The sequence below is a fragment of the Megalops cyprinoides genome, chromosome 3 (genome assembly GCF_013368585.1).
Source record: "Megalops cyprinoides isolate fMegCyp1 chromosome 3, fMegCyp1.pri, whole genome shotgun sequence".
In the NCBI taxonomy this organism is placed as follows: Eukaryota; Metazoa; Chordata; class Actinopteri; order Elopiformes; family Megalopidae; genus Megalops; species Megalops cyprinoides.
The window spans coordinates 33,936,593-33,964,536 of record NC_050585.1 but is presented as its reverse complement, the minus strand read 5'-3'; the positions used below and the strand labels follow the sequence as shown (position 1 = coordinate 33,964,536).

The 27,944-nt window shown below is 42.8% G+C and overlaps 1 protein-coding gene across 1 annotated transcript in view; it reads right to left on the bottom strand.

Annotated features, from left to right (window-relative positions):
- Nucleotides 1-1,608: 1,608 nt before the first annotated feature.
- The window catches only part of capn5b (calpain 5b), a 29,843-nt gene continuing 3,507 nt past the window's right edge, over nucleotides 1,609-27,944 (bottom strand). The window contains exons 2-13 of the mRNA XM_036525721.1: nucleotides 25,263-25,467; nucleotides 16,211-16,342; nucleotides 12,314-12,522; nucleotides 11,665-11,857; nucleotides 9,782-9,975; nucleotides 7,676-7,753; nucleotides 7,188-7,383; nucleotides 6,778-6,900; nucleotides 5,723-5,919; nucleotides 4,967-5,088; nucleotides 3,622-3,758; nucleotides 1,609-3,335 (exon numbers count right to left, since the gene is read on the bottom strand). Coding sequence (XP_036381614.1) covers nucleotides 3,153-3,335; nucleotides 3,622-3,758; nucleotides 4,967-5,088; nucleotides 5,723-5,919; nucleotides 6,778-6,900; nucleotides 7,188-7,383; nucleotides 7,676-7,753; nucleotides 9,782-9,975; nucleotides 11,665-11,857; nucleotides 12,314-12,522; nucleotides 16,211-16,342; nucleotides 25,263-25,427 — 1,929 coding nt within the window. The 5' untranslated portion in view covers nucleotides 25,428-25,467 and the 3' untranslated portion in view covers nucleotides 1,609-3,152. The remainder of the gene's footprint in view (nucleotides 3,336-3,621; nucleotides 3,759-4,966; nucleotides 5,089-5,722; nucleotides 5,920-6,777; nucleotides 6,901-7,187; nucleotides 7,384-7,675; nucleotides 7,754-9,781; nucleotides 9,976-11,664; nucleotides 11,858-12,313; nucleotides 12,523-16,210; nucleotides 16,343-25,262; nucleotides 25,468-27,944) is intronic.

Sequence of the window (27,944 nt, the reverse complement as noted above, 5' to 3'; positions counted from 1 at the left end):
ACCTCTTGTCAAATGTGGTTATGAAAGGAGCGTAATCTCAGAGCTAACCACACTCAGAGTTTGAGGAGAGATCTTGCTTTTTCTTTTGGTGTCAGATCTACAGTCAGAGTTGGGGACCTTGCTCAAACTTTCGAGACACACAGTGTTCTTAGATAACAGAAGTCCAGACACGTCCTCCCAAAAGAGGGTTTTATAAAGTCTTAAATCTAAATCCTACACTAAGAAGGAAACACTTGCTGTCACTGGCAAGACTTTCTCCAAAGCAAATCTGAATGGAGTCACATTGTTTTCACTGCCACGTAACATCCCAGCCCAGCTAATCTATTTGGCACTGGTATTTTTACCCCTGTAATCTAACCACAATAATCTGTTTGGCATAGAGTTTTTACCAATGTAAGTGAACCCTTTTAATCACACATATACTGACTTTGACAATGAAATGGGCAGAACATACAGCTATGGTCAAGCTGGCAGCAAAAATGATCAAATACTTATGAGTCACTTTGCCATTATGTACATGTTTATGCACTAACATGGACAGTGACAGAGGAACTACGCATTCAGAATGGCTTTTTACAGTCTAGATCAGCGTTTCCCAAACCTCTCCATGTCCTGCATGTTTTAGATCTCCCCCTGCTCCAATACAGCTGATTCAAATGATCAGCTCCCTATGATCTCCTGAAGCTGCTTAATAACAAACTGATCATTTAAATCAGCTGTGCTGGAGCAGGCAGACATCTAAAACATGCAGGACATGGAGAGGTTTGGGAAATGCTGGTCTAGATAATGTTCATAACTACCAAAATGAATCTGAACACTACTGAAAACAACTTACATCCAGTGGATCATAATGGATGTAAGTGTGGGCACCACAATTTTAATTTGAGAATTGTGGATACTGAGAAAAAGATATTTGTCCTATGCCCTAAGGGCATAATACACAGTAAAGCTAAATGAGAATCCTAATGCGACATTGATGAGATTCTGTCATCAGTTACCACAAAATTTAGAAGAAACACTGTCATGACTGTCATGATATGTAACTGATATATGGACAAACAGATCTGTACTGTAACCAATTCAGATTCTGTTTTGTTACGATTTTTTTTTTATGAAATCATACACAAAGTGCTGTGCTATTAAGAGATAATACATCTTACTGAAATTTCATAAGTCAATGAGGCCTAGTCATAAAAACTTTCCATTGTCTACATAATGTATGTATCACCTGTATATTCAATGAGAAGAATCCAGGTCAAAATTGAGATTAACTCTATTAACTCTACTGATACATTCTAAAGATGAAATGAGACATGCCTGCTGCTTTACCGTCATGAATGGTGCTACCAAAAGTGTTTTAGTCATTCTGTCCTAACACATGTAGATGCCCAAACAGTGGCTTCTGTTTTCAGATCATATGATCTAGACTATGGCACAGGTGTGATCAGGGTGTGATGCTAACAGCTGACCTGCTGTATCCCTGTGATACAGAGAGAGGCCCAATAATACAATATAATATATTATATAATAATATAATACATAATATATTATAAATAATAAGCACTTTCAGAGTACATCTCATACTTGTAGGGAATGAACATCGATGTGCTCACCTCAAAAGTCCCTTGTTACAATACAATTGTTACAGTAAATTCTCTAGGCTTATAGCTTGCCTTGTTCTCTGTGCTGGTGTGAGAACTGGCAATTTTGCTGGGCACTGGTTATTGATGGTGAGGGATATGCAGAGGATAAATTTCAAAGCAATCAGTAACACACAGGTGCAGGGCCAACAGATACCTGAATAGAGATGATGATGTAGATGGATTTTTTGTGTGTGGTAAACTGACATAGATAGATTCTACTGTGGTGTAAACTGACTTTGTCAGGACATGTCAGAGACTGGTTATCACCAGGGAGACTATTCACTCTACATTCCTTCCTGGTTCAGCCTAGGAGCTCCAGTCACTGTCTGAGTGGTTAAGCATTTAAGGAGGTCCAATGTTAAGGAGTTCCAGCAGCGGAGCGTTCAGTAGCAGGGACAGAATTTTCAGTATAACGTATGAAGGGTTTGATATGTATCTCGTTACAGTACCTTAAAGAATCTTTGGAGATGCGCTGCGTCCCTCTCATGGCACCAAACTCAGATTTTGCTTACCTGTTATTCCTACCATATTTCATCAAGGTGAAAATCTGTCACTTGTATATAAAAGTGCTCCCATTTTTCTCAATGTTTTCATAGTAAAAATTTGTTATACGTATTTTCATAAATAGAAGACTAATAGTTCATCCACTGGACCATTGCAATCCCTGGGATATATAATGAATGTCCAAGGTCTAGTCTATGCCCACCACGGTCCCTGGGGTACTGTCATGAGTGTCCACATCTGTGGAACTGCAGTGACCTGTGGCTCTCAACAGTCAGCAGGCATCTGGGTGGGATGAGCAAGGGGGAATGGTTGATGGTCGTAACATTGCACGGCTGTCTTTGGTCCCAGGAAGATATGACAAAATGGCAGAGGCAGGCGGAGGGGCACGGTCCACTTGGCAAAACAGAAAACTTGTGCGCTCACAGGCTGAGCTACACATCCGCAATGCTCACTGAAGAGCCGCCAACATGTTCAGTCCCTAAGAGCACGTTAAAGACCTGGCACCCCTGTGCTCTCACAGAGGCATACGGTTAAACTGCCTTTTCCCCAGAGACTGGAGATGACAGAAGTCTCTTCACTGATGAAACACTCACCATTGGCTGCAGCTTTTTGAGACTGAGGAAACAAGGAGCACAGCGTGGATGAGCAGACTAGAGAGGAAGGGAGTGTGTCCTGCGGTGCTGGGGGCGAACTGTAACCAAGGGGACGGAACAATGGTGTAGGGCATGTCCAAGAGGCTGACAAACGTGCAGCAGTTGCCACACACGAGGTTTCCGCCCCTTATGTCAGTAAGAAACACAGGAACGCTCCCTCACGATGATGCGTAGCCCTTGCATACACATTCGGATACATACAGGCTACATGTATTTACTTGTATATGAGGAATAATTTCTCTAATATCTAGATCTATTGAAGGCAGGGAAAGCGGTCCTGTGGGAGCCTCATGGCACTGGCGGGGTGGGGTTAAGGCTGCAGCAGGCATAGCGTGGGGGTGTGGCACGGGGCTCAGATATTGGTTAGCATACTGCACGTGATCAGGCGAACAGTCAGTGTCCCAGGAAGGTCGTTGCTCTGCTGGTTGCCCTTGTCACGCAGGTGGACAGTGTGCTGTTCCTGCCGATCAGTAGGGTCGCTGGACAGGGTCACCTGACCCAGGAAGGTGTCGACGATCACATTTTTATTGTAGATCTGTTCATCACAGGCATTGATCCGAGAAAGAGAGACAGAAAGAAACAAAAGATAAAGAGAGGGGGCAAGGAGGAGGCTCAGAGATGAGAAACAGGAAACGCGAGACACCAAACAAAGAGAAAAAGATCAATGAGAGAAATAAAAAGAGGAATAGAGAAAGACAGCAAACAACTCTACTGTGTCTCTTAAATAGTTCAATATTTGAGCAAAGATGGCAGGTTCCCTCATGGGGCAGTTTCAAACCTGGTAAGATGTTACATTATTCATTCAGTTCCTTTCCTCCTACCTCTATATGGATGCCTTCCTTGGGTTTCTTCCTATAGAAAAGGCCCTTGATGTCAAATTCAGGACTGCATGTGTCTTTGTGGACTGGAGAGCGCACCCTCTCACCCTCACAGCTGATTATCACATACGGGTCAGATGCTGGAATGAGAGTGACACCTGTTAATGACTGTTACCAGAAGTGAAACTGTTATTCTGTGCTCGTGTAAAGAACATCTACAGTTAGATTATACACACACAAATTAGTTTAATACTGCAAAAAAATGATTCGTTACAACTTTGCACATTGTAGGTTGACAGTTTGTCTGAATATCTAAAGCAATTCATTTTTTAAAACTATTTATAGGCATCTCTATACATTTAAAAGGGCTCCATATCAAAGTACTGAACCAAAGAAGCTATTGACATGATTCCAAACCAATGAAATTTCCTTGAGATTACATTTACATTTATTCATTTAGCAGACGCTTTTATCCAAAGCGACGTACATAGGTTACAGTTCTTTACAATGTTATCCATTTATACAGCTGGATATTTACTGAGGCAATTGTGGGTTAAGTACCTTGCCCAAGGGTACAGCAGCAGTGCCCCCAGCGGGGATCAAACCGGCAACCTTTCGGTTATGTCCTGCTCCTTAACCACTATGCTACACTGCCACCAGATTCAAGCAGACAGCAGAGGTCAGTAACTTTTAGTGGCATGACCAGGAGTTGACAGTCTTCTGCTGTTTCTTCTGTCTGCATGCATGCTGAACCTTGGTCATGTAAATTCTGCTTTTATCACACTGACTATACAGTATGTCACAGTTTAGACATCAATTTTGCAAAGGATACCCTAGTTAATATTGATAAATTAATATTTCAAAAACAGTTTGAGCTGGACAGTTTCAGATCCCATGATCTCATGCTGACCACTGGGACTCGCAATCTTGTCAATAGCATCTTTGACAACTAACACCTACACCATCCTATAGTTATAGCTACTGGCCACTAGGTGGTGCTCGGGTACCTCCTGCCATCATGCTGTGTCTCTTCTTCTGGGGAATCAGACACTGGAGTTCTGCATGTGACCAGAAGAGATTCCTAAATGACTCATCTTAAACACCAGCCTGTGTGTCACTCTACAAAAAGAGTTCAGGACTCCAGGCCTCAGAGGGCAGCAACCCAACAGATTTTGATAGGATTTGCACTATGGTTTGGGGTTTTCTCAAGTTTTCCCGGGAGAGTCGCCTTTCAAGTAGACCAGCTTATCAGCTCAGTTCAGTTCCAAGCTCATCCAACGTTTTTTGCACAAGACGGCAGTCTTTTGTACGTCAGTGCTGTACCCCTCCCATCAGCATGGGGGCGTACCTCCATTAGAGTCCTGGCCCTGCAGCCCCTCAGCCCCCAGCACGTGCACCTGTGTCACCAGCTGGGGGTAGCCACACATGCCGGTCCAGCAGGTCTGAGGTGGTTCATCCAAGGTCAGCTCTCTGCAGTAAGAGACAGAAAATCACGTGGCAGAATGTGAAAAGGGCCAAGTTTAGAAACTGGAAGTGTGAAGATGAGCATTTGACAGAAACAGGAAATATGCTGACCAATGATAAAAGCAGGAAGTAAGAGGACATGGAATAAGACTGAAAAAGTATCTGAAACATGATTTTAATATCTCTTCAGTTACTTCAGATGCAGTGACACTAAACAGAGTGTGGCAAATGTATTGTCCGAAGCAGGCAGAAAGTCTGGTAAGGGTTGTCCTATTTCAGTTTGGCACTATTTCAGACCTGACCATATTTCTTTCTTTTGCAGTGTGGACCGTGAAATTTGAAATCCACAGTCTACTTACTCCAGTTACAAATGTTTTGTAATTAAGTTGAACCCCCTGTTGTGAATATTGATGCGCCTAGTGGGAAATGAAGGTAAAAAAACAAAGTGACAGGGCCAATATAATGGTTGTCACACTGACCCTGAAACAGTTAACCTGTCTTAATCAAATGTTTATGGCTAGAATAAAGTCTGGGCTTGCGAGTCCCTGATCAGCCTTTGGGGTACAATCCCCCAAGAGCAGCAGGATGAAAAACACAAGACAGAAAAACTGGGAACAAAGGGGCCAGCCGACTGGTTTACTTGCAGTCTGAAGGCACATCAGTGAAGACCCGCAGCAGGAAGTCACCCTGCTGGCCAGGGTCAAAGGTCGTGGGGATGATGACGTAGCGTCCCTCCTTCAGCTCCTTCCTCAGGAACACACAGCGGGAGTTAATGTAGATTGAGCCTGCCACCTTCTGCTGGGCAGAGTGCATACGGAACTTCCTGTTCAGCTCCACCTGCAAAAGAGGGATCATATTACCACAAATATGAAACTTATTATGACCACATACTGAGCTCCCGCGTCCCTTCCATCTTCTGTCTAGGTAGCTCTGGTTGGAGTTCTTATGCTAACCACGGATGCTAAGCTGGAAACCACACCCCTGTGAGAATGTTCATAAAAATCCAGCAAATAAGAAAACTTGTAGCTTCAAAAATAGCAGAAACAGAACCATGAAGCACACAGAGATGAGCATCTGGTTGTAGTAAATTGAATGTCTCTGGTATTAAACCCTCCGTCTCCAGCAGTGACCACAGCAAATGCTGTAAATTTACTCAGAATTCTATGCTCCTGCCTAGCCCACCTAAAGACTACTGATAAAGACTCTCTGTGCTCATGAATATTCATGAGCAGGTGGCAGGCAGGCCATGAACTTTTGATTCAGAATGATTGATGGTTACAAAGGCTCTACACATATCGATGGTGATTAGAATCAGAACCAAGCATGCACAGGTCTAACAAACTATAAATATTCATAAGCACCTGTTTCCACTGGAAATGTTTTATTTAGCAACAGTGAGGATGGAACTTTTATTATTAGGAACTGAAAGTGCCTGATCCTAGAAGATGGATACCCCCCTCACTAATGATGAAGAAACAGTCTGGACTTGCATTTCTTTTTGTATTTGATAAGGAATTTTAAGATCGGACATGACAGTTCTATAGAGAAATAATTTTACTCCTCACAATGGTCTTGCTCCTCTCCTCCTACTGCCCTCCCTTGGTGTCTACTCCCACTTGTCTATCCCCTTCCCCTGCCTGGCTCCTCCTAGCTCAGTCCAGTTCATTCCAGCCCCTCCCCAATCCCTCTCTTCACCCGGTGGATGTCGAAGCCAATTGCCAGGTTTTCCCCTTTCCCCTCTTTGGGCCGGGCCCGCTGTTCCTTCTGCTGCAGGCAGATCAGAACCTCATCCTCTGGCTTCCTCACGTCAAACACGTACTGCAAACACAGAACATCATGATGCCAAAAAAAAGCAAATGAGCACTAGGGCACACGTCCTTCAAAGTACCTGCATCACACCCTGCTCGGCGAGAACTGCACTGTTTGCAGGTCTGTTACAGCACCGCTCTGACAATGACAATTCGTCATTTCCATCAAACCTACTAACCTCTTCACAGATAATGCCAGTGTGTTTTGGGAGAGCGGGAAGACATGCTTAACTGTAGATACTGCACACCCAGGGGACTAAGGACTTGAGAGCACCCTCTGCTGCCAGGATCCAGCACCTGCGGGTTCTGCAGGAAGGTGGCCTTGTGGTTGATACAGCCCCCAGCGCGGTTCCTCAGCGGGTCTTCCCGATGCACCCACGAGCCCCGCATCACCTCCTCCTCCCAGGTCTTGTGGATGCTCAGGTAGGATGTGTTGATCAGCCGACACAGGATCAGGTCCGTGAAGTACTGACAAAAATCCTCAAATGTCATCCTGGTGTACACGGGGTCATGCCAGAACAGGGGGGGGGGGGGGGGGGGGGTGAGAGGGAACAAAGGGATGAGTTTGGGGTGATCTAAAGAAGGGGACTCCCAAATGACACAAAATGTTCTCCCAACAATTTGCTCACAAAGTAGCAGAGGTACAGCATGTTATGAGAACATTTCATTTAGATTAGTCATAGCTACATGTGGGGAGAGTAAAGGCAAGGATATGCACAGGTGTGTCCTGGTACACCCAAGTCTCCATAGAGACATGGTATGGGTGAGTGAAGGGATGTTCTCACCAGAACTCTCCGTCATCCTGGACTGTGACCCCCAGCTTCTCTCTCTCACTCTTGCTCACCTTCTTCCACTCCTCAGAACTGCAACAGAAATGTTCAAGGGGGACACTGTTACGATTCAAGGCTGCCAAACACAAGGCTTAATGTCTATACTGTACTTACTGTATGGGAATCCTGTAGGATCCTGTGCAACATCAGTCTACCCTAGCTCCTGATGTCAGCTGGTGCTCAATAGCATGAGTGTTTATCCCTTAACCACTCAGATCTGTGTTACATGGTTTGACTATGAAATGCCTGGAACACATCAGGGTCATAATACTGAGTTGAGGGCCCAGTCAGTACAAAGCAAATGCACTCAATCCCATGACACTGTTGTAACATTGTAGTAACACAGTTGCACTGCCAGTAAGTTAATGCTGTAATGTGGCATTATGAGTTATTTCAATATGTGACTGTATGCTCTTCTGTTCCATGTAAATTAACCTTGAGGTAATATGCACAACCCCATGCCATACTGAACAGCGAGAATAAGAAAGAAAATACACAGAGAAATTGCTTTCCAGATGCTTTCTGGTTCATGTTACTAGGAGTTAAACCTCTCAATTGTAGTGTACAAGTGAGAGAAAGAAAAAAAACAACAAACTTTGATAAAGTTGCAAACTAGAATCCCTCAGCCATATTTTTTATTAAACCGCCAATATATAATTCATGCGGGGAGTTATTAAAAAAAATTCACTTTACTTTAATCAGACTCCTTTTTCCCTGAATAATTCAGAGCTGAATAAAAGCGAGCTGAATATGCGATCTGTCTCCATCGGAGCAGCACGGCGGAAGAGGGGAATGATATGACTGAGAGGGACCAAACGGAAGGGAGCGACGCCTGATGGGATTTTCCCTCCATTACAACCTCCTTTCAGTCTCACAGCTTCACCTCCAGGGCACAAATGGGGCTGGCGTTTTGAAACAAGGAGCGCAACAGCGTGACGGAATGGTTTCATTTGGGGGAAATGTCAAAACGTCACTTTTCCTCCTTTATGCCATCTATTTCTCCTCCCTTGGCTTCCCGTTGCAGCTTCACAGTGGGACGCAGTTGAAAGTAACACACCCTGCAGGTTATTTTAAATTAAACCTCTGCGGAGAAAACAGTAAGTAATGCTTCCTGTGAGGTTCAGTACTAACTGTTATGCTTAGGGTTCCTTTATGAGAAAAAACACATTATAGAACGGTGCTTTCTATGTCAGATATCAATGGTAATTACAATGCAAAAATGCTTAGGCTTTTCAGCATCTACGTAGATGGGAGAAGTCGTTGCTCAATCATTTCTATTTGGTGGAGTCATAATTTGTGATCAGCTCTGGGGCTCAGGGGGCAGAGCTTAACTTTGAGCATAGACAATTATTTTAACTGAGATATTCCCTTTATTTTTTAACTATATTGTAATATTCTGAACTGAGTTGAGAAAATGGCTGCTCCCTACAGGTGGGGCCGTCTTCCCTTCCTTCTTCCCTTTCTGCAGTTACTGCAGGCGCTCAGCAAATCAGATCCCTTGATACCACGCAGGGTTCCATCTGCCGCAAGGCCAGGCCCTGCCATTCTGTCTGTGGGGGGTGAGTCTGCCCTAAAGGCCTTGGCTGTTGGCAAAAAAAATTCAGACTGTGACTTCCAGTGGTCAGCACATTACACCATGATTTATTCTTTCTGCAGTTTTACACTTGGACACATTCTGCAGCTCAGCTGTATACAGCTGATGTAGTACCGTACTCAAGAGTCTCCCACCTGAGAGTCGAGCCAGTTACACTTAAGTCTAGGACTTAGTGTTCTAACAATCTCTCCACACTGCTGCCCTATGATGGCTGCTCCACACTGCTGTCCAGTTATCACCACTCTAGTCAGACTCCACAAAGACCAGCACACAATGCAACAACACTGATTTTTAAAACACACTGCTAATATGAGACAAACGATTAATATGAAGCAAAACAGCTGTACTGTTTCCTCACAATTCATACTTGAAGGCTCCATTAACCAGGACTGATGTGCATAATTTTGAAACATTTTCCTGGTATCAAAATGATGTCAGACCTACAGTTCTGTAGGGGGTGGCGTTACCTATCACTCCATGGTCCACTCCATTCCTTCTCCCCCCAGGGGTTCCTCATGCGTATCATAAAGAGCTTCTCAGACTTGAAGTAGGCCAGCAGCCCATGTCCCAGTCGGACCTTCCTGACGTCTGTCACGGCATAGGCGTGGCCTTTAACCAGACCGCAGTCAAGTCGCGCCTCTATGTCCTCCACAGTGGTCGCCTGAAAGTAAACACGGCAGTCGCACTTTAAGATTGCATGCCGTGGCTTGAATCTTACACAGCCAATGGCCCAGTGTAACAAACAGTTGTCCCATCTGGTATAACCGAAGTTACTTTTTTCGAATGCAAGCAGTTTTGCAGGTGTGAAAAAAGCAATTATAGTTTACTTCCAGGGAGTTGCATGGGTGCCATTTTAAAGAGGCCTTGTTGTGTTTCTAAATCAGACCTTTCTGCGAGAGGAAGAAACAAGTCTAATGAAATAAATTCAGCAGTAGTGACTGGCTCATGGTGGGGCAGGAGGGTGTCAGAGTTGGAAAGATTCGTGGAGAGATTTGTTTTGGTTTCTCTGACTGTTTTCCTGTTTAAATGGATCTTTCAAAATTCATGAATATAAAACAGGTTTCTCAATTTGCTCCAGTTCAATTGTGCTGGAAATCAAAATGTAAGAATACCTGCCCTGGGCAAACAACGAGCTTCCTGACTTTGGTGTCATTAGCTATAAAGACGTAAAACCCTAACATTCTTTTTGTAGGTGAGAACTTATTTCATTGATTAAACCTGCACCCTAAATGCCTGAAATGACTTGTAAACTCCACCACTACAAGGTGGAGTGGAGGTTATGTGACCTCTGTGTGTTTGTCTTACTGTTTGGTTGTCTCTGTAAAGGTTGAGATAAAAGCCTTTGAATGGATTTGGGTGACACTGGAGACTGGACTGGAGAAATGGTTACTTATGGAAATAAAGATTATATTTCAGCATTGTGTAAACTCTTAGCGGTGGCAGAGTGTGCACTTTATGGAGTACCACTCTAGAGGTTAAGTGCTTAGAAGTGGGCTGCTTAAGTAGATTTGCCATTTGGCTGTCACATTTCATTTTCTTACTGTAATCTATGCATCCATTGATTTCAATGGTAATTCATACTAAAAATCTCAGTACAAAAAGTCCACTACTTATCAATCCACTAAATTACTCATTTTCAGATCAAATATAAAAATCCATTTCTGAACACATACAGACATAATGGAAGTATTTCGTTTCAGAATGCAACTACTCTTCCTCTCATATCCCCTTTCACAACAGTGCTGGACTGTAATAACTACCGTTCAAAGAGCCCGAAGTGGATTTAAATGAAGCAAAATGCACTTGACAGTAATTGGACTGTAAAAGCTGACACTTCCTTTCATATTGAGTTCTCGCTTGCTTGACCCAAGGCACGCAGGCAAAGAGAAATCGACCCCGGCGTAACAGTGGCAGCCTTGCGGTGCACCAGGCTTGCCTCAAAAGCGAGACAAAACTTTTTGAGAGTGCCACACACTAGCTCTGTCAGGGGCTGAAACTAACTGCCCTAATATTAAGATGCTGAATGCTCACTGTGGAGAGAAAAATGGTGCTGAAATTGTGTTTAATGGGTGTAAATTGTGTCAAAATAATTATGAGGCCTTAAATTTGGTCTTAACAGTAAAGGCCAAACTGCTCAGTACTTTCACTAAATTACTCCCCTGCTCCTTGGCTTCCCTTGGTGAAGGAGAGTGCTAGACACGAGAACAAAGCTTGTAACAAAAGATATACTCTCCAAAAAGGAATAAGAGACCTATGTGAAAAGGCAATCGGACACACATGCGTCTGTGACTGGGTAGTCACGGCTACGGAGTCTTTTTCATTTACATGGTCAGCCCCCCACAGCTCTTACTCTGATGGAGCAGCTGATCAGTCCGTCCCGGTTGTGGACTTTCAGAACCCTCTCGAACAGCTGGTTGCGGGCCGCCTCGTCCTGGGCGTACTGGCCCTCCAGGAGGTCCATGGGCTCAGACACACCCCCTGTAAAGTCCACCAGGGCGTCAGCTGTGTTGCCCCCGTCCAGAGCCTCGTAGCAACCATACACCCTGCAGGTGACATGACAACCATCATTAGCTTTCCCTGCCCACCCCTACCCTCAGGGACAGGGGGAAGTTACTTTGACTTATAAATTACTGATATTAGGGGAAAAACTATTTACAGTATATTCAAGTATAATCAAAATGGTGCTCTCTGGAAACAAAGGCAGTGATCAAAATGGGAAGGTAAACATTTTTCAGAAAAGCGTCATTATTTTCTTTGTGTCTGAATACCTGATTTTGTCATAAACATAAAGGTAGGATGACAACAACATAATGGTTATGTCTCATTGAGCAGTAATCATTTTTATGATGGAAAGCCTACGAATTATGACAATTTCTCTGACCCAGATCCATTCTCTTGGTACCTCCAATCCTCTCAAGCCCGTGGTGGGCAATCTAATCAATTTTTGTATTCTGCAAATGGCTTTCCATGCTGTCAAGGCTGTTATTGGCTGTACTTGCTTGGCATAGGCCTTCTCCACCAGCGCACTCCAGAACTCATTGTTGTCATTGGAGTGGCAATACACCAGCTGGTTGTCTACGGTGGGCAGCCGGTCATCGATGACCACGTCTACCCACTCCCCGAAACGCCAGAATCGGAAGTGAAAGATTCCTGCATAGGAATCAGGCTTCTCTGGATCCCACTCCTGCTCCTTCCAGTCTGGGATGACCTGCATGCAAGCACACACACACGCACACACACACATACACACACACAAATATGTCAGTGGTGCGGGCATTACTTTTAGCCTGTGGGTGAGTACTGACTGGCTCCATAAACAAAGTTCCATGAACTTCTCACAAAACCATCCCTTTCCCAGGAGGGTGTTTCTTGTCGCGAAAGGGCATTTATCACTAAGACTTTCAACATAAATCCAGTGCTCTAAATAAATCTAGAGCTGTGAGCTAGGGAGGGAATGGCTTCCATTTGTCAGCTCCACAGTATGCATATCCAGTGCAGGTCACAGGTATCCTCAGTGTGGTTCCAGAGCCCTCGTTACATCAAGGAGGATGAAAGAGAGCCAGAATGGCTCTGGCATTTACTATGCTCAAGATACAAATGACATCACTGAGGATCTTAATCCATCTAGTATTGAAGCCACCTTTTGGTACCAGGTTTATGTGTGCGACTTACTCAAATCTCATGTGCAAATGAGACCTAAGTCATTTTGCTTCTTGAAAAAATTGAACTGTTACATTCTTCCACTTCATATCTCTAACCCCGCCCCCAGCGCCTCTGCATTCTCTAAAAATCTGATGATTCTGTCTGTGTTTCATGAACCTTTATCGGGGCATGATTTCAAGTTCTTTACCAAACATCTCTCTCTCACTTGCTCTCTTTCTAGTTTTCTCTTTGATTAAACAAAGATTAATTTCATCCATATACAGTACCAAACAGAAGTACAAAAGGTGGACAATGCGTTCAACAAAAACAGCATAATTTATTGGTTCACACCTTGACAGCACTTAGCCATTACCAGGACCAGAGGACATCGAATGAGTAATTAATACTGCAGAAATGGATTGCCTTAGAAATGTCTTGAGGTGAATAAAATACAGCTTATGTTCTAAGTGAGATGACACTGACTGAGAAATATTTCTGAAAGATGGTCCAAATAGTTTTCAACTTTGGGAGAGTGACCTAAAGAGCTTCAATGTACCACTCATATCATGGGTAATGAGAAAGGACTTAGCCTAACGCCTAAATGCACGATGAGAGAAGGAGAACTGGGTAAGAGCCCATGACCCAAATGCAGTGCGGTTACCTTATGAGAAAGCACGAAACTCGTGAAAAGCAGAACCACGTCAAGTTGTCTAGACAGGCCTACTTCTCTGAGAAAAGATGACAGTATCTCAGCTCTCTGATCCGCTCCGCTTGTTTTAGGAAAGGCCACAGGGTCTGCTGAGAGCCGCCACAGGGTCTGCTGAGGGCCGACACAGCTGAAAGCCTAGCAGGGGTGCCCGTGAGGATGGCCGCAGCCATTTCCGCGGGAACCGTGCCACTGGGATGCTCTGCATGTGGGTGAGAACACCAGGGACCGGGGAGAGGATGTTCACAGAGTGGCTAATGAGGCCTCTGAGGAGAAGGAGGAGTCTACTGTCACAGGGCCAGAGCACTTATTTGGAATGTTCTGCATTCTCCTGCATACACCCCACTGGATGTGCGGCTTACTTCCTATCTCTGTACTCGGCCCTAGGGACATGTCGCCACTTTCAGTCGCTCACTGCAAGATTAGCGTGTCACAAATGCACCCAGGTCATATTTGTAAGCATGTTTTTTCTTTTTTTTCCCACATCTGGACAAGTGTAAAATTTCTCAGGACTGATGTAGACCAGATCTTACCTTACACTGTTAAGCCATTATGATAATTTATAGAAAGAGAAATGTAAGGGGTCATTGCAACAAATGTTGTTCGTACATTCAGCGAACTTTATGGGGTTGGAGCCCCTGACCTACAGCATAAAAAAGCCAAATTCCTTCCTTAATACCAAAAGAAACGGCACTGCAACAGATCAAGCTGTCTGGTTTGATTTGAGTGAGAGCAGATTCTGTTCCTGTGTCACTGTGAATTGTTCTGCATGCTGTGTTCCGCCCTTAGGTAAGAAAAAACTGTCCATACAGACAAGAACATCAGCTGTTTCCACTGACTAGTGAAGAGACAGTTGCTCCAGTACTCTTCTTCCCACAAAATGGAATGGACTTCAGAAATAAAACAGAACAAAATACTGTCAGAAGTACTTCTAACATTTTGGGTGTGGTGACAAGCTTATTGTGAACTCTCTGTAAGCTTACAGTGAATTAAGAGTACCTGTCCCATGCTAGTTAAGCACAGAGCAGAATGGGGCTCTGACCTAAAGTATTTAAAATTCTGCTGTACTACTGTCTCATTCAGATATATCTGCCTGCCTGCCTGCCTACACCTGTCTCTTTCAGCACAGCATTTTCTACACATGAAAAGCCCTCTAAAACTGAGTCTGTGCCCCTAACACACTTAATGTCTGCATGCTGCTGATAATCAAGCCAGTAAATTCCTTTCTGATCCATACCCAACAGCATCCTTATTCCCTCTCCTGCACCCTGGGTGCTGCTGACCATGCTTTTATAGAAAACTTAATGGTTCAGATCTATAGTGCATAGCTACTTTAAAAAACAAATGACAGGCAATGTTCTGAGAGAGGAGTATTTGTGACTATTTGCCAGGGTGTAGATGACATAAAAAGAAACAATCCAGGTAAACCCTTTTTAAATTAAATCCTACCCTGAAAACGAAGGAACACTACTTGCTTTGATTTAAGAAAACAGAAAGAGAAAAAGGAGAGAGGGAAGGAGACATTGATGTCCTCTCACTCAAACCTTTACGAGGTTGTGCACATTGTTACCCAACTGCTGTTGTCATGGAGATCCACCCCACAGTGGAACAGCGGAGAGTAATTTCTGCTGTAAAAGCTCATCTGAATCTCCAGACATTGGATCATCGCTTCAAAGTCATCTTTCTTGAAAATAACCTTTACAGAGATCAAAGACACTATTCTGCCAGTAAGCCCATTGAGAAAACAATGATATGCTCTTCTCTGCAGTGATGACGTATCCATGGCTTGATTTTCCACAGCATAACTGACATTCTGTTGATTGTGAACAGTTGATATTCCCATGAATGTACAAACCTTTACAGAGGAAAAAAAATCTATTGAAGCCCTCTAACACAACAAACACACACAATTGGGGATGAACAGCTAAGTAAGACAAAGGAGAAAAAGAATGTAAAAATCTCTCTTCCTTTACTCATAATTACAGCTACACAATTACATTATAGTGCTCTTCCATTTCAAGGGGGCGATATTAGCCTTTATTGATTGCATCTTCACGACCATGTATAATGAATGCGGATGAGCTGACACTGACCTCTTAGTTAACCTCTTCCTGTCTTTTCCTGAGAGACAGAGGCTGGCTGGCTCAGCATAACCATCTAAACCCTCACAGCTATGTTCCTTGTCTTCATATACAGTATTAAACAGGCAGAACTAGCGAAGGGTTGAGGGTTGCCAGGTTTTTGTGTTTTCTCTTATCATTTTATGTGATTGTGATGCAAACACATGCATTCAGTATATATTCATTGTGTGAATAAGTAAACAAACCCCCTGAGGATTTCTGAGCTTGGTCCATATTTGGATGCCCTTATTCTGTGTTTTTGGCTGTTTCCAATGGGATGATTGTAAGATTAAATATTTCAGGAACTCTAACATGCAGGCATGCTCTTTCTCCCTCTCTCTCTCTCTCTCTCTCTCTCTCTCTCTCTCTCTCTCTCTCTCTCTCTCTCTCTCTCACACACACACACACACACACACACACAGGCTTACTTTTTGCCACAGGGACTCTCGGGAGGCTAGACTGGAGCAGGCAGCCACAAACCAGCAGTTTCCCAGCTGTCCCTGGTGCAGATCGTGGGCACTGATGCCATCCACAAACAGGTGTGGGTCATCACACAGCTCCTGGCAGAGAGAGAGAGAGAGAGAGACAGACAAAGAGACTGAGAGGAAGGGAAGATAATGATAAAAAGAGAAACAACAGGGGTCACAGGGGTGAAGAAGTGATAAAATGGTGGAAGTGGGAAGGAACAAGGGAAAGGTGAACAGGGGAGAAAGTGGAACACACCGAGAGAGGCAGAGATAGAGAGAGGAAGCACGGGAATATAAGCAATGAAGACACAGTTAGAGTAAGGGAGTGTGAGCAAAAAATAGCTAATAGATGCTGGTAGAAAGAGCTGCATGCTGGATATAAAGAGAGAGTGATGGCAGGTGAAGGTTTGATAGAATGAAAAAAAGCAGGGAGCATGACAGAAACAAGAAAGGGAGTGAGAGAAAGAGAGGGAAAGATAGAGAAAGGTAAAGTAGATGGAGAGACTCCTTGGCAGAGCACCTTATAGACCCATTAATTACAACAGTAATTGTCCCACATGTATGGTGTATGGTGTATGGTGTATGCAACAGGACAGACATTCAATAAATCACACAGCTCTCGCAGAGCCTGGCAGCCAAGCTCCACGCTGTGCATTCGCTGACCTCGACTGGTGAGCTCTGCCACGGAGAGAGACACATCCAGAGAATAAAAGCGTGCGCTTCTTCACAGACGAGATAACAGACAGGCACTCTGATATGGAGGCAATTAGCATAGAATGACAGCGAGACCTCTGGGCCATGGCTTCATTTGGTGCCTCTGCATTATAAAAATTCCCTCAGAAATACCTGGATAAAGCTGAATGGGCTTTAAAAACAGCACATTTCTGTTAGAACTCAGTGTCCAGCTCCAACCTGGACTTATCTACATATTTAATACTACCACTCTGAAAGTCACTTCATTATGCTGCTGTGTCCGGTTGGTCATGGGCAGTGGTTTGATAAAATGTCTAAAACAGATGTTCCCACTGAGACAGGGTTCCCTTTGCTATTGTTATTAGTTAAGCAGTCTAAATATGTGCCACCAGGATTTGACCACACAACCAAAAGATGCAGAGATCAAACCCCCACTCCACAACGGTGTCACGCTGCCTTTCCTGCTGACTGTTCACAGCCTGTGTGCAGTAGCTACTAAGGAGTGACACCATACTGCTCTGAGGGACCTGCCGACTCTCAGCTTCTCTGCCCAAATCTCTAAACAAGTCTCAAGGTACTCATTAAGCCAAGCCACGAGATAGACAAACCTGTCACAATGACCACAAGAAACCACCCCGCAAGCTGTGTCCAAGGCCCACTCTACTTGCCACACAACCCTGCTCATTCTGCCTCTACACAGACACCTCTGCTCTGGAGGACAGTAATCAATGTTCAACATCGTTTAACCAACCTCAGACTCTAGACTGACCTATTTCTCTCTGGTTCCCTCTCGACCCTTTCTTTGGCGCCTACCACTCCATAACTCTCATTCACCAAATTACACAGCCTTGTTCCTACCCCCCTTCACCTCACATCACTCTTTATGTCTCTATTACATCTGCCATTAGAATCTCCTCCTGTCCCTTTCTCTCTCTGCCCTCCAACTGGCCCCCATCATTCTCTGTCTGTCCTGCCTTTGTTGTCGACAACATTCGCAATCTCTTTCCCTCTCTCTATCCCCACACTGTCTCCTTCTGTTGTAAACAGACATGTGAAGCTCTCACAGTTCTGTACAGCACTGTTGCTTCACTGACTCCATGATTAAATTGCTTCAGTGTTAAAAAAAAAAAAACAGAATGCTGCGCGTTATCTCAAAAACTCATTTATTAGGGTGTTGGGGGTTATGTCTTCAAGAATGTCTTTCCTCAAACACTGTACCTCAGTGGGGTTACTCTTTAATGGTGCTTGAACAAGTTTTACACAAATATGTTTAATAGTAACAATTTGACCTATACGAAGTAAAGTCTACATGATGCCTCTATGAAACACATATACATTCTGGTAATAAAAGACGAAACACTGTGCCACTGATCATTAGCAGTTATGGAATTTATGAATACTTGTATCAAGCATTACAGAGGCATTATAGCTGCTATGCAGGCATTATGGGTAGTGGGAATTCAGTAATTGCATCAGTTAAATACCTCATCATTCTGCCATCAGCTCTATAAATCATCTGCTCCAAATAATAATAATAATAAGACACAACTTACCAAATTAACCACACTGGAACTACATCCTGTCATTACAGCCCTGTGCTGTGGTACACTTAACCACATGTGCTCAAATACCATGCAGTCACTTCACTGCTCTGAACCAGACTGAAACAGCACTGATAAACTACAGAAACTTTACATTCACATGAATAAATTACAGAATCCTCCTTCTGTATTAACAAACGTAAGTTTTTTACCATTATATAATGAACTACTGAAACCTTTGCCACTTCATAAATGACTGTTACTCCTACATGAATAAATGACAGAATCCTTTACTGCTACATTAATATACTATAGGAAGTGTTCCTTTTACATTAATAAATTACAGAGGCACTTATCTCTTTATGAATGAACAGATGACCAGAATACCAACAACCTTTACCATTCCATAAACTAGTGAAACCTTTAGCACTAAATAATTAAGCTACTAAAACTTTTCTTTCTACATGAAGAGATTATGTTTTATTAACATTTTCTTTGGTGAAGTGCTGTTCAATATTCCCTACAGCTTTTATATTGAGAGAAATAATTACCCAGAGCACGCTGAGGTGTTATATGCCACAGATTAATCACTCAGTGGCAGAAAAAAAAAAGGGGGGGGGGGGTCACAGGATGAAACCACAGTCATCGCTATCACATCATGACAGAAACCACCAGAGCAACAAAGAGCAAAAGGATCTCTTTCTATCCAGTCACCCCAAAACTGACTTTCTATGTCAGATCAGCTGTTTTAGAGAAAACTGTGTGCTTTTAAAGGAGGCAGTCAACATCAAGCCCACCTCAATGAGGTGCCTTTTGGAAACTCTTGATCTCAATTCAGTTAAATCTTAATTCCAGCTCAGATTCCAGTTGCTCTGTTGGGCATGATAATAATACTTTCATATTGCCTTGGCAAGTGCATGGTGAATGAATGCTTTGTCTCTCCATCACTGGCTCTCGTCATTCTTTATAGATTTGGGGGATGGGGTGGTGTGATGATGGACTTGCGTTAGCCAGCTAATCATCAGTCAACTATTAGTAAACAAGAGAACAAGTTATCTCACAATGCCAAGTACATCTGGTTATTATTACAAGGTTATACATGTATGAAAGATTTAATGTATTAATATGTTTATTTCTAAAATTCAGAACCCAAAGCACAACAGCTTTTTATGAACAGTAAAACATTATCCATGTGGTCATGTCAGTTTCAGTTTTTGTATTTCTTTGCTTTGAGATGGTCTACCCAAGTTCCTGTTTTTCTTTTTTTTTTCATTTGCCTTTCATTGCTCATTATTAAATCACATTGAAAGGAACTGAAAAACAGGTAGTTAAACAGCTCTGTGGTAATATCTTCTGGTCATTTTTATGCTTATAACAGCTGGATGAAAAACCCTCCCAATATCAAAAGAAACATCAAAGACTGTGTATCACAGCCAGGTGATTAGGGTGGTCACCTTTGGGCAAAAACATACAGATCTGTCACATCCATCCCATATGCTCCACTGAGCTTGCACCAAATGTTCTCAAGGCGCCACCAAGATGTAGCTGAGTGATAATGTACACAAAGCTGTAATGTGTCAGTCATGTTGTGAAAACATCATCAGGTGTTAGCCAGGGGAATACTGTAAAAATGGCACACTGCATCTCTGTGGCACTGCTTTGGTTAGTGACATGTCATTTTGTCACATATCTAATGTTGTCAGCCACACCGCTTCAATTTTAAAGCAGTGTTGTGAGCACGCTTGTCTGTGCGTTAGCCTGATGGATAGCACCTTCTGCACAATAAGTCGGTGGAAAGGCTCTGTGTAGAGGTGGAAACAAGGCTCCACCCCTACCATCCCACCATTTTCCTGCCAAATTTTAGTTAGAGGAACAATCTATCCAGTTCAGTAGGTTTCTCACAATGCCCAAAGTCTATGCTTGTTGCTTGAAGTAAATGACCTGACTGCAAGTGGTCTGTTTGAAAAAAGTTCTGAACAGAGAGACTTGCTAATTTTATGCAGAAAAAAGAGCATGGCGGACCACATTCAATAAAGTTACAGGTGGGAAAAGTCACAGTGGAGCACTAAAAGAATTGTACATAATGTTAATTAAAATCTTGGGTACACTGGCAGGAAACGTCCATGTACTTGTTGGCATTTCATTATATTATATTGCACTACTGAACAAATGCCACTTGTCTGTGACTTATAAGGATTTTTTTTTATCATTACCATTTTTAACAAGAAAGTGTTTTGCTTAAGGTTAAATAGGTGCGCTCAAATGGTGCAGCAACAGAAACAACAGAAACCTTTTTGCTCATGGGTCCAGATCCCTCACTACATTTCTCCTATTTTGCCAGTCTGCAGCATTTCCCCCTTTAAAACAGCCATATTCTTCGGAAGATACCTTATTTGTTGTGTATTCTCAAATTTCCCATTGAGTATGAACAGTACTGCATTTCAAACACCAACAGATATTGATAGTTAACAAGCAATTGCTTCAGATAAATTCACGGGGAACCCTCTCTGCTTCACAGTGGTAAACAATTCAGCTCTTGGATCTCCATTAAATTGCTCATTAGTTTCTCTTGAATAAACTCCATTCCCATGCGTATTGTCACAATGACAGACAGCCTAATTTAGAGGCAATGGTTTAAGTACACATGCACTTAAAGAGACATACTCTACACACAAATGTACAGCACATAAAATTTATGTGTTTCTCCTCAACTAATTAAATTTTGGCTAGCAATGTCACCAAAGACAAATACTTATATTTGAGAGTTTCAATGTCTATATATTCAGACAAGGCAAATGGTGTAGTTCCTGCTTCTGTTTTGTGCTCCATTTACTTGTTTGTGCTTGCGCGTCTCCCTGCTGTTTTTAAAGAGATGGCATAACAGCCTTTGTTTAAATTCTAATTTGCTCAAAAATCATGGAGATTTGTTACAGTGAAATTCAATTTTGTTCACATCTTTTCCATTACTGGGGTTCACTTGACATCTGAGTAGTAACAAGCTGTCTGCATTGGTTGCAGTTCATGCTCTGTTCCGGCTATATGCACCAGGTGATCCCCTGTCCCCTCCCTGATTCAAATTTCTATCCCCCAGGGAAATATGTCAAAAAGAAATAACAGCCTGTGAAAAACTATAAGAATAATTAATTACAACAGTGATTTCAGAGTACTTGCAGTTTAGCAAAATGTATTTTTATGTTAAATGACACCAAACAACAGTTTTGGCACATCTTTCCAACAAATTCAGCATTCCAGTACATGCTCTGAGTGCTGGAGTGGTGTAGTAAGTGTAGAGATGCTTCCTATTGGCTGGGGTCCCACAGTTAGGTCATGCAGTAATCTGACCCAATGGTGTGATAGTTTTTATGTCTATCCCCAGAATGCATTTATCCTGAATTTTTTTTCCCAGTGCATGGACAGTTCTGTGGCTTCTTTGAGGTGGAAGTAGAGCCCTGACGTTTATTGTTGGGGAGAAGTAGTGACATTGGGGACCTAATGAGATTCTAAGTGAGCAACCCGGAGGGATTCTCCGTGATTGCCTGGTGACATCCTGGGGACCTGCGGTGCATACAAAATGACTGAGTGGGTTGGGGGTGGTGGGAGCTGCCCACACAAGAGGTCAACAATGTGCAAACTCAGCTGGAACCTCACTGTGGGAATGCAACTTTTAATCACAGCCAAAGTCACAGCATAAATGCCGCTGTGGCATCCCCCTCAAGGCTCCCCATTTTCCCAGCATCCCCTCTGCTTCTGTTACTGAGAGCCAATAAAAGCTTCGGTTAATGACCAATGAAGGTCTTGGTTAAAGGGTTCCAGATAATTTAAAGTGCATACTTTAGATATAATATGTTGTTATATGAATATTGATCTTCATTTTTCTCATTTGCTTCTCTCATGTAAAAACATGCTTAAGAGCCCATTTTAAATTGACATATGTTCCTCAAGCACATTCCCCTGAGTGAGCCTACATTAATCTAACAATTAATCTTAAGAGGATGTCCCACAGATCTCACATGCTCTTCTATTTACTGTAATATACCTAACCATCTCAAATATGAAGATTAAGTAAAAGTGTATTGCAGCAATCACACCTGTCAATCCGAGTGATGTTACTGGTTAGAGCTTGTAGGACATTTCCAACTCATCACAGGCCCTATTCTCTTAGCTATGAGGTAATGTCACTGCACTTTGGAGCAGAAGTCCAGGGTTTGGTTCCCATCTCCAGCAGTTAAGCTCATCTCATCCCTCCAGAAACCCCCTGCTCACCACAGTATTATAGAAACATAAATCCAACACACACAGAAAACAATTATTTCCACAGACACAGCTGAAGTAGGCTTAAAATCATATATTATTGGATTGACACTGTCTACACCTGACTAGTAGTGGCCAGCCTTTATTATGAGAAAAAGACCCTTGGTTGATGAGGATTAGAACTCTAGTTTTGGTGTTTTGGGGGCCAGAGTGACACCAAATATGTATCAAATAAGCATGCTGATCTGGGCATCATCTCCTTCCCAGCTTCCCAGCTCTGAAGAAATACTGACCTGACAAATTACACTCACATTTCACAGCCACATAGTCATAAATATCCCCAGATCACTAATCTATGAGCTGATGGAAGCAGGGAGCTGAGATTTGGAGGGGAAAAGAGAGACAGAGAGAAAAGAGAGACAGAGAAAGAAAAGAACAAGAAAGGAAGAGAAGTTAACCTCAGTGAGAGCTGCAATTTATGCCCTTTCCTCAGAGACAGATTTGGCCGTAAACATGTCACAGTGCCCTGACACAAGGATCTGCCTGACACTTAATATTCTTTCAAAGTTGCTGCTATTTTGCAGTGGCATGATTTCTTTCTCCATTACAGCTGATGCTATCAATGCCTTAACAAAGCCATGTTTAATTGAGTTTAAACCCAAGCTCTATGACAACAAGATATCTGCCCTCAAAGAAACAATAGGTGAATATAAATACACCAACATAGGATGGGAACCTTCTATTCTGAATTCAAAGGGCAGTAGCGGATCTAGCTCAAGCAGGGAAACAGTAGGACTGAGAGAGCATTGGGAAAGCACTGAACAGGGAGACAAGAGGAGGGAAGGGGCCTGCAGTTCCAGGAATCACCCAAGTAGCCGCACTGGTCCAAAGATGTGACAGCATCCGGGGAGCATGCCAGTGCAAAGACCTCCCTCCCCAACAACTACTGCAGGTGATGAGGTGATCACAAGTGAGACCACTTGGACCACATGTGTGTCTCTGGAACTGTCACTACAGTTGTTTACAGTGAAGGAGGTGCATGTCTGCACAACCCTTATGAAGCTCTTTGACTGTTTTGGCTTCAGTGGAAGGTGTCATGTAGTGACATGTTCAGGAAGAAGCAGTAGAGTGCATTACCACTGAGTCCAATATATATTTTCTGTGGACAGGATAAACTGCCCCTGTAGTAGCATCCATATCAACACCTGGAACATATTCTTACAGATACTATGGGAAAGACTCTGCACAGCTCCCATACCCATAACAACAGCTAAGCCAGTCACTACTCTCACTCGCAACCAAACTGTTACCCCTCCTTTCCACTGACACACCCATCACTGTCACATTGAAATATCACTGTCATTAGAGTCACCTTTTGGAGACAATATTTTCCTGCTTGTGAATGATGACTGAAAAAACATCAAATATGCCACTGTTACAGACGAAATGGAAATGGTTTCAGCATGGCACCATTATTACAAAGACAAATGACAGGTTCACTAAGTGAGCGGCACATAACTTTAAACCATAAATCTATTGACAGTACTGCAACTCTGATCCTGTAATAGTAGCCTATGCGGCTTTCACGAGGGGGACGCACTTAGAATGCAGGCAGTAAAAGAGGGATAAAAGACTCGGACAATCTTGACATTCTGTCTGCCTCTGGGTGTCAGCGGGTGCAGTTTTTTGTGCCTCCTGGGACTTCATGTAGTTCCAAATGCTATCTTTGATACAGCCAGGGAGCTCTGATGTCTCACTGAGAGCAGCTGCCTAGGAGTCACATGATTAAAATCTGACAATAAGGTTGATTCTTTGGAACTTTTCGGACCAAAGCATTCTAAAAGGATGCTTAACATTTTCAAAAGAACTCCCCTAGCTCAGGATTCAAACAGGAGTGTTGCTTTTTTGCCATTAAAAAGAAAAGTCTTAAAGTTTTCAAGACAGCACCTTGCCAATATCATGTCAGCACCATCTCTATGATGTTGTGAGGACATCACGTGCTATGTGGAGGTGACAGAAATTACTATTCACAGTGTGTCTGTTACATTATCTCTCAGGTCATGGTCAATGGTGTTCCTTGTACAGAATGATAATGTGTATGTGTGCCAGACATATTAATCATGATTGTTAACTGAAGGAGACATTACTTAAATCCAACAAGTGTTTCTAATTTATTCATTCACTCACTAATCAAACACTTAATTGCCATGCCCATTAAAGTCCTACAGCAGTCATGTTAGACTGAATAAAATAATGTTCCAGTTCCAGCTGTGATAAAACACTATGATTTTGTTAATATATATGCACACATATATATGTATGTAAACAGTGCTGCTGTAGGTGGACCTCACATAACAGGAGGTGTGAGGAGTAGGTGTGTCAGGGCTGACTATCAGTGCATTTATGTGACTGAGAGTCACTCTTTTTTCAACATTCACAAATTGGTTCAGGCCGTACCAGCTACACTCACACTGCACATTAAATTTCTTTCCCAGAACTGACCGACAGATTGACAGATGGCACCTCACCCTCGGCCTCTTCCAAATCACCCGTCCGATCCGATTGCCCTGGTAGAAGAGGGACTCGTCGACGGCAGGGAAGCGCGGGTCCTCAAACAGCATCCCACTCTGCAGACACTGCTTCTTCAGGGACGCATAATGCTGTCCCTCATAAGCTTTCACTGAGGTGAACATGCTTCAGCCTGCAGGTACAGCGCACGGCGCACAGGGGGCGCTGTCATAAAGAGATGCAGACAGAGAGAGAGAGAAAGACAAGGGTCACCCAAGGAAGCTGAGCTGCGGCTGAGACTCTTACAGTCAACAACTGGGTCAAACCTTCCTTACCTCCTCATCCCATTATCCCCCTGGAGGTGCCAGGAATCTCGTGACTAATTGCATCACCATGTCGTTTGCTGTTCTGGCGACACGTGCACTGTCATTTCTCATTTTGCAGCGGGTTCAAGCCCATCTGGGTTCTGTCTGTAAGCAGGTGATGAAATCCCAAAGGGACCCCACCATGTTGCCTGACTGCAATGACAAGCTGCCCATCCCCAGTGGACTTGAATGCACTGTGGAAATGTGTTCCAAAATAAGCACAGGAAAGGATAGATCCTGCTTGTTTGACTGCAGATCGCTAACGTATCTGTGTTTGCACAGTTTCTTGGGGGAAGATGTAAAACACCACTGTGTCATAACAAATAAATACTACCACATGATCTGCATGTACATTTCAGGGATAAAGACTAATGACTGCTGATGAATTATTTTGTTTTAATCATTTTCCACACTATGAAGACAGGAGACTTACCTTACAGAAAAATGAGATATTTTAAAGAAACAGGTTTACATCACCATGGATAATTGCTCCTATGATATCATTTTTGAAAGCCTTTAGCAAGGTGGGGGAGGGCTTTTTTTCCTTTTTTAAAATTGCTACATGTTTAATGGTTTCTTTCCCAGTCTCTGACATCAACCATTCATCTCTCGGCTTTGTAATCATACATTTGGTGAAATATGAATACATGCCAGAAAGACATCAATATAGTATTTGATTAATGCTTTGATTCTACCTTTCATTTTTATCTGACTTCATACTTTATCTAACGTCCTGACTTTTTAAAAATACTGCTATTTCCACAGAAAAAAAAATCCTGTATGAAATAACAATGGGAATCACAAGGATTATTTAAAAATGGATTTTAACAACTGAATCTTCTGCAATGCATTTATGTTGTAAGATTCTCAATGAGGAACATTTTTATCTGAAAGATAACAATATGGTTTGCAATAAGGTAACCTGTCTGGAGGAAGCACAATTACAAAGAGAATGCCAAAAACAATTGTACACAGTGCTGCACTCTGCCTCATTTCACCAGTGTGGATTTATTGGCACATTTGCTGGTAGGCTGGCTGTAACCTAGGAAACGGACAGTGGTGGAGGGGAAGGGTTAAATATCTCTGGCAGGCACACTGAAACTGCAGCAGGAGACCTGAGTCGCCTCTTCATCTGTGGAATCCACTAACTACTAGCATCCCTCCCAATGGCAGACTCAAGAGAATAGCCAGGATAACAGCACTGACACTGCTCCCCGGACAAGCTCAGACTGATGACTAGGATCTGAAGAGCACTAATACATCTTTTTCAGGCAACTCTGTCTTTTAGCCAACACCGGTTGCCTTTCCTCAGGTGATATAAGCTTGACAAATAAAAGCTTGGTAATACCATAAAACACAATTAGGCTAGAAGAATTTTGCTTCATCAAAAATGCATTACTTTATAAATGTCTCCATAGCGCTAATTACACCCATCAATCATTTTTCTTGTTATATTTTTGATTAATAAACCCATTATCTTGCGGGTAAAATATGCCACTTTATCAATAAATAATTGCGTATTCAGTGTTATGATACATGCAAATTAGGCTTTCAATATATTTTAATGTGCATAAGTTTTATTCTGACTTTCTGAAGGTTCCTGACACAAGAGACCAACAAAAAAAAGAAGCATGTATGCAAGTTAAAGGACAAAAAGTGCATCAGTGTTTTGAAATCCCATTATCGTGGCTGACTAAGTAATTTCCCACAATAGCATTGAATGAAGAAAAAAAATCTGCAATTCCTCAAACGGATAACCTGATTTTAAAAAATAGATCTGGACTGAAAACCATAACAGCCCGAGAACATTTTTAAGAAGTATTTCTTTGATGTTCAAATGATTTGCACTGTTTCATTTCAAGCAAGGCTCAAAAACTCACTCCCATAGATCATTTCTGTAAAAAGGAAAATTTTTTTCCTCTGTACATATTGATCCATTCACTAATGCCCTTTGCTGTAAAGAAGCATGATGGGGTTTGTGCCGTTAGGCGGTGGCAACGGGGCTGGGTTACCAGGGAGATTCTTTCATGGGATAAAGCAGACAGCTCTGTAATCTTGTTAGCATTTAGAGGTGGAGTATAACTCAGAAGAACTGGCAGAAGAAAGATTCCTTACCAGGGAACCTTGCTCCAGATGGAGTGATATCTTGAATCATGCCATTATGAGTGAACTGACCACAACGTTTGTGTTGTCAGCGAATTGCCCATTGCTTAAATATAAACACCCCATTTGCAAAGGTTTCTCATGCCACGTCATGCACCTTACACAATGACAGCTTAAGCAAACAGGCAACTTGCACTGAACAGTGATTACACAAGGATAGTGGCATCCTGGTTC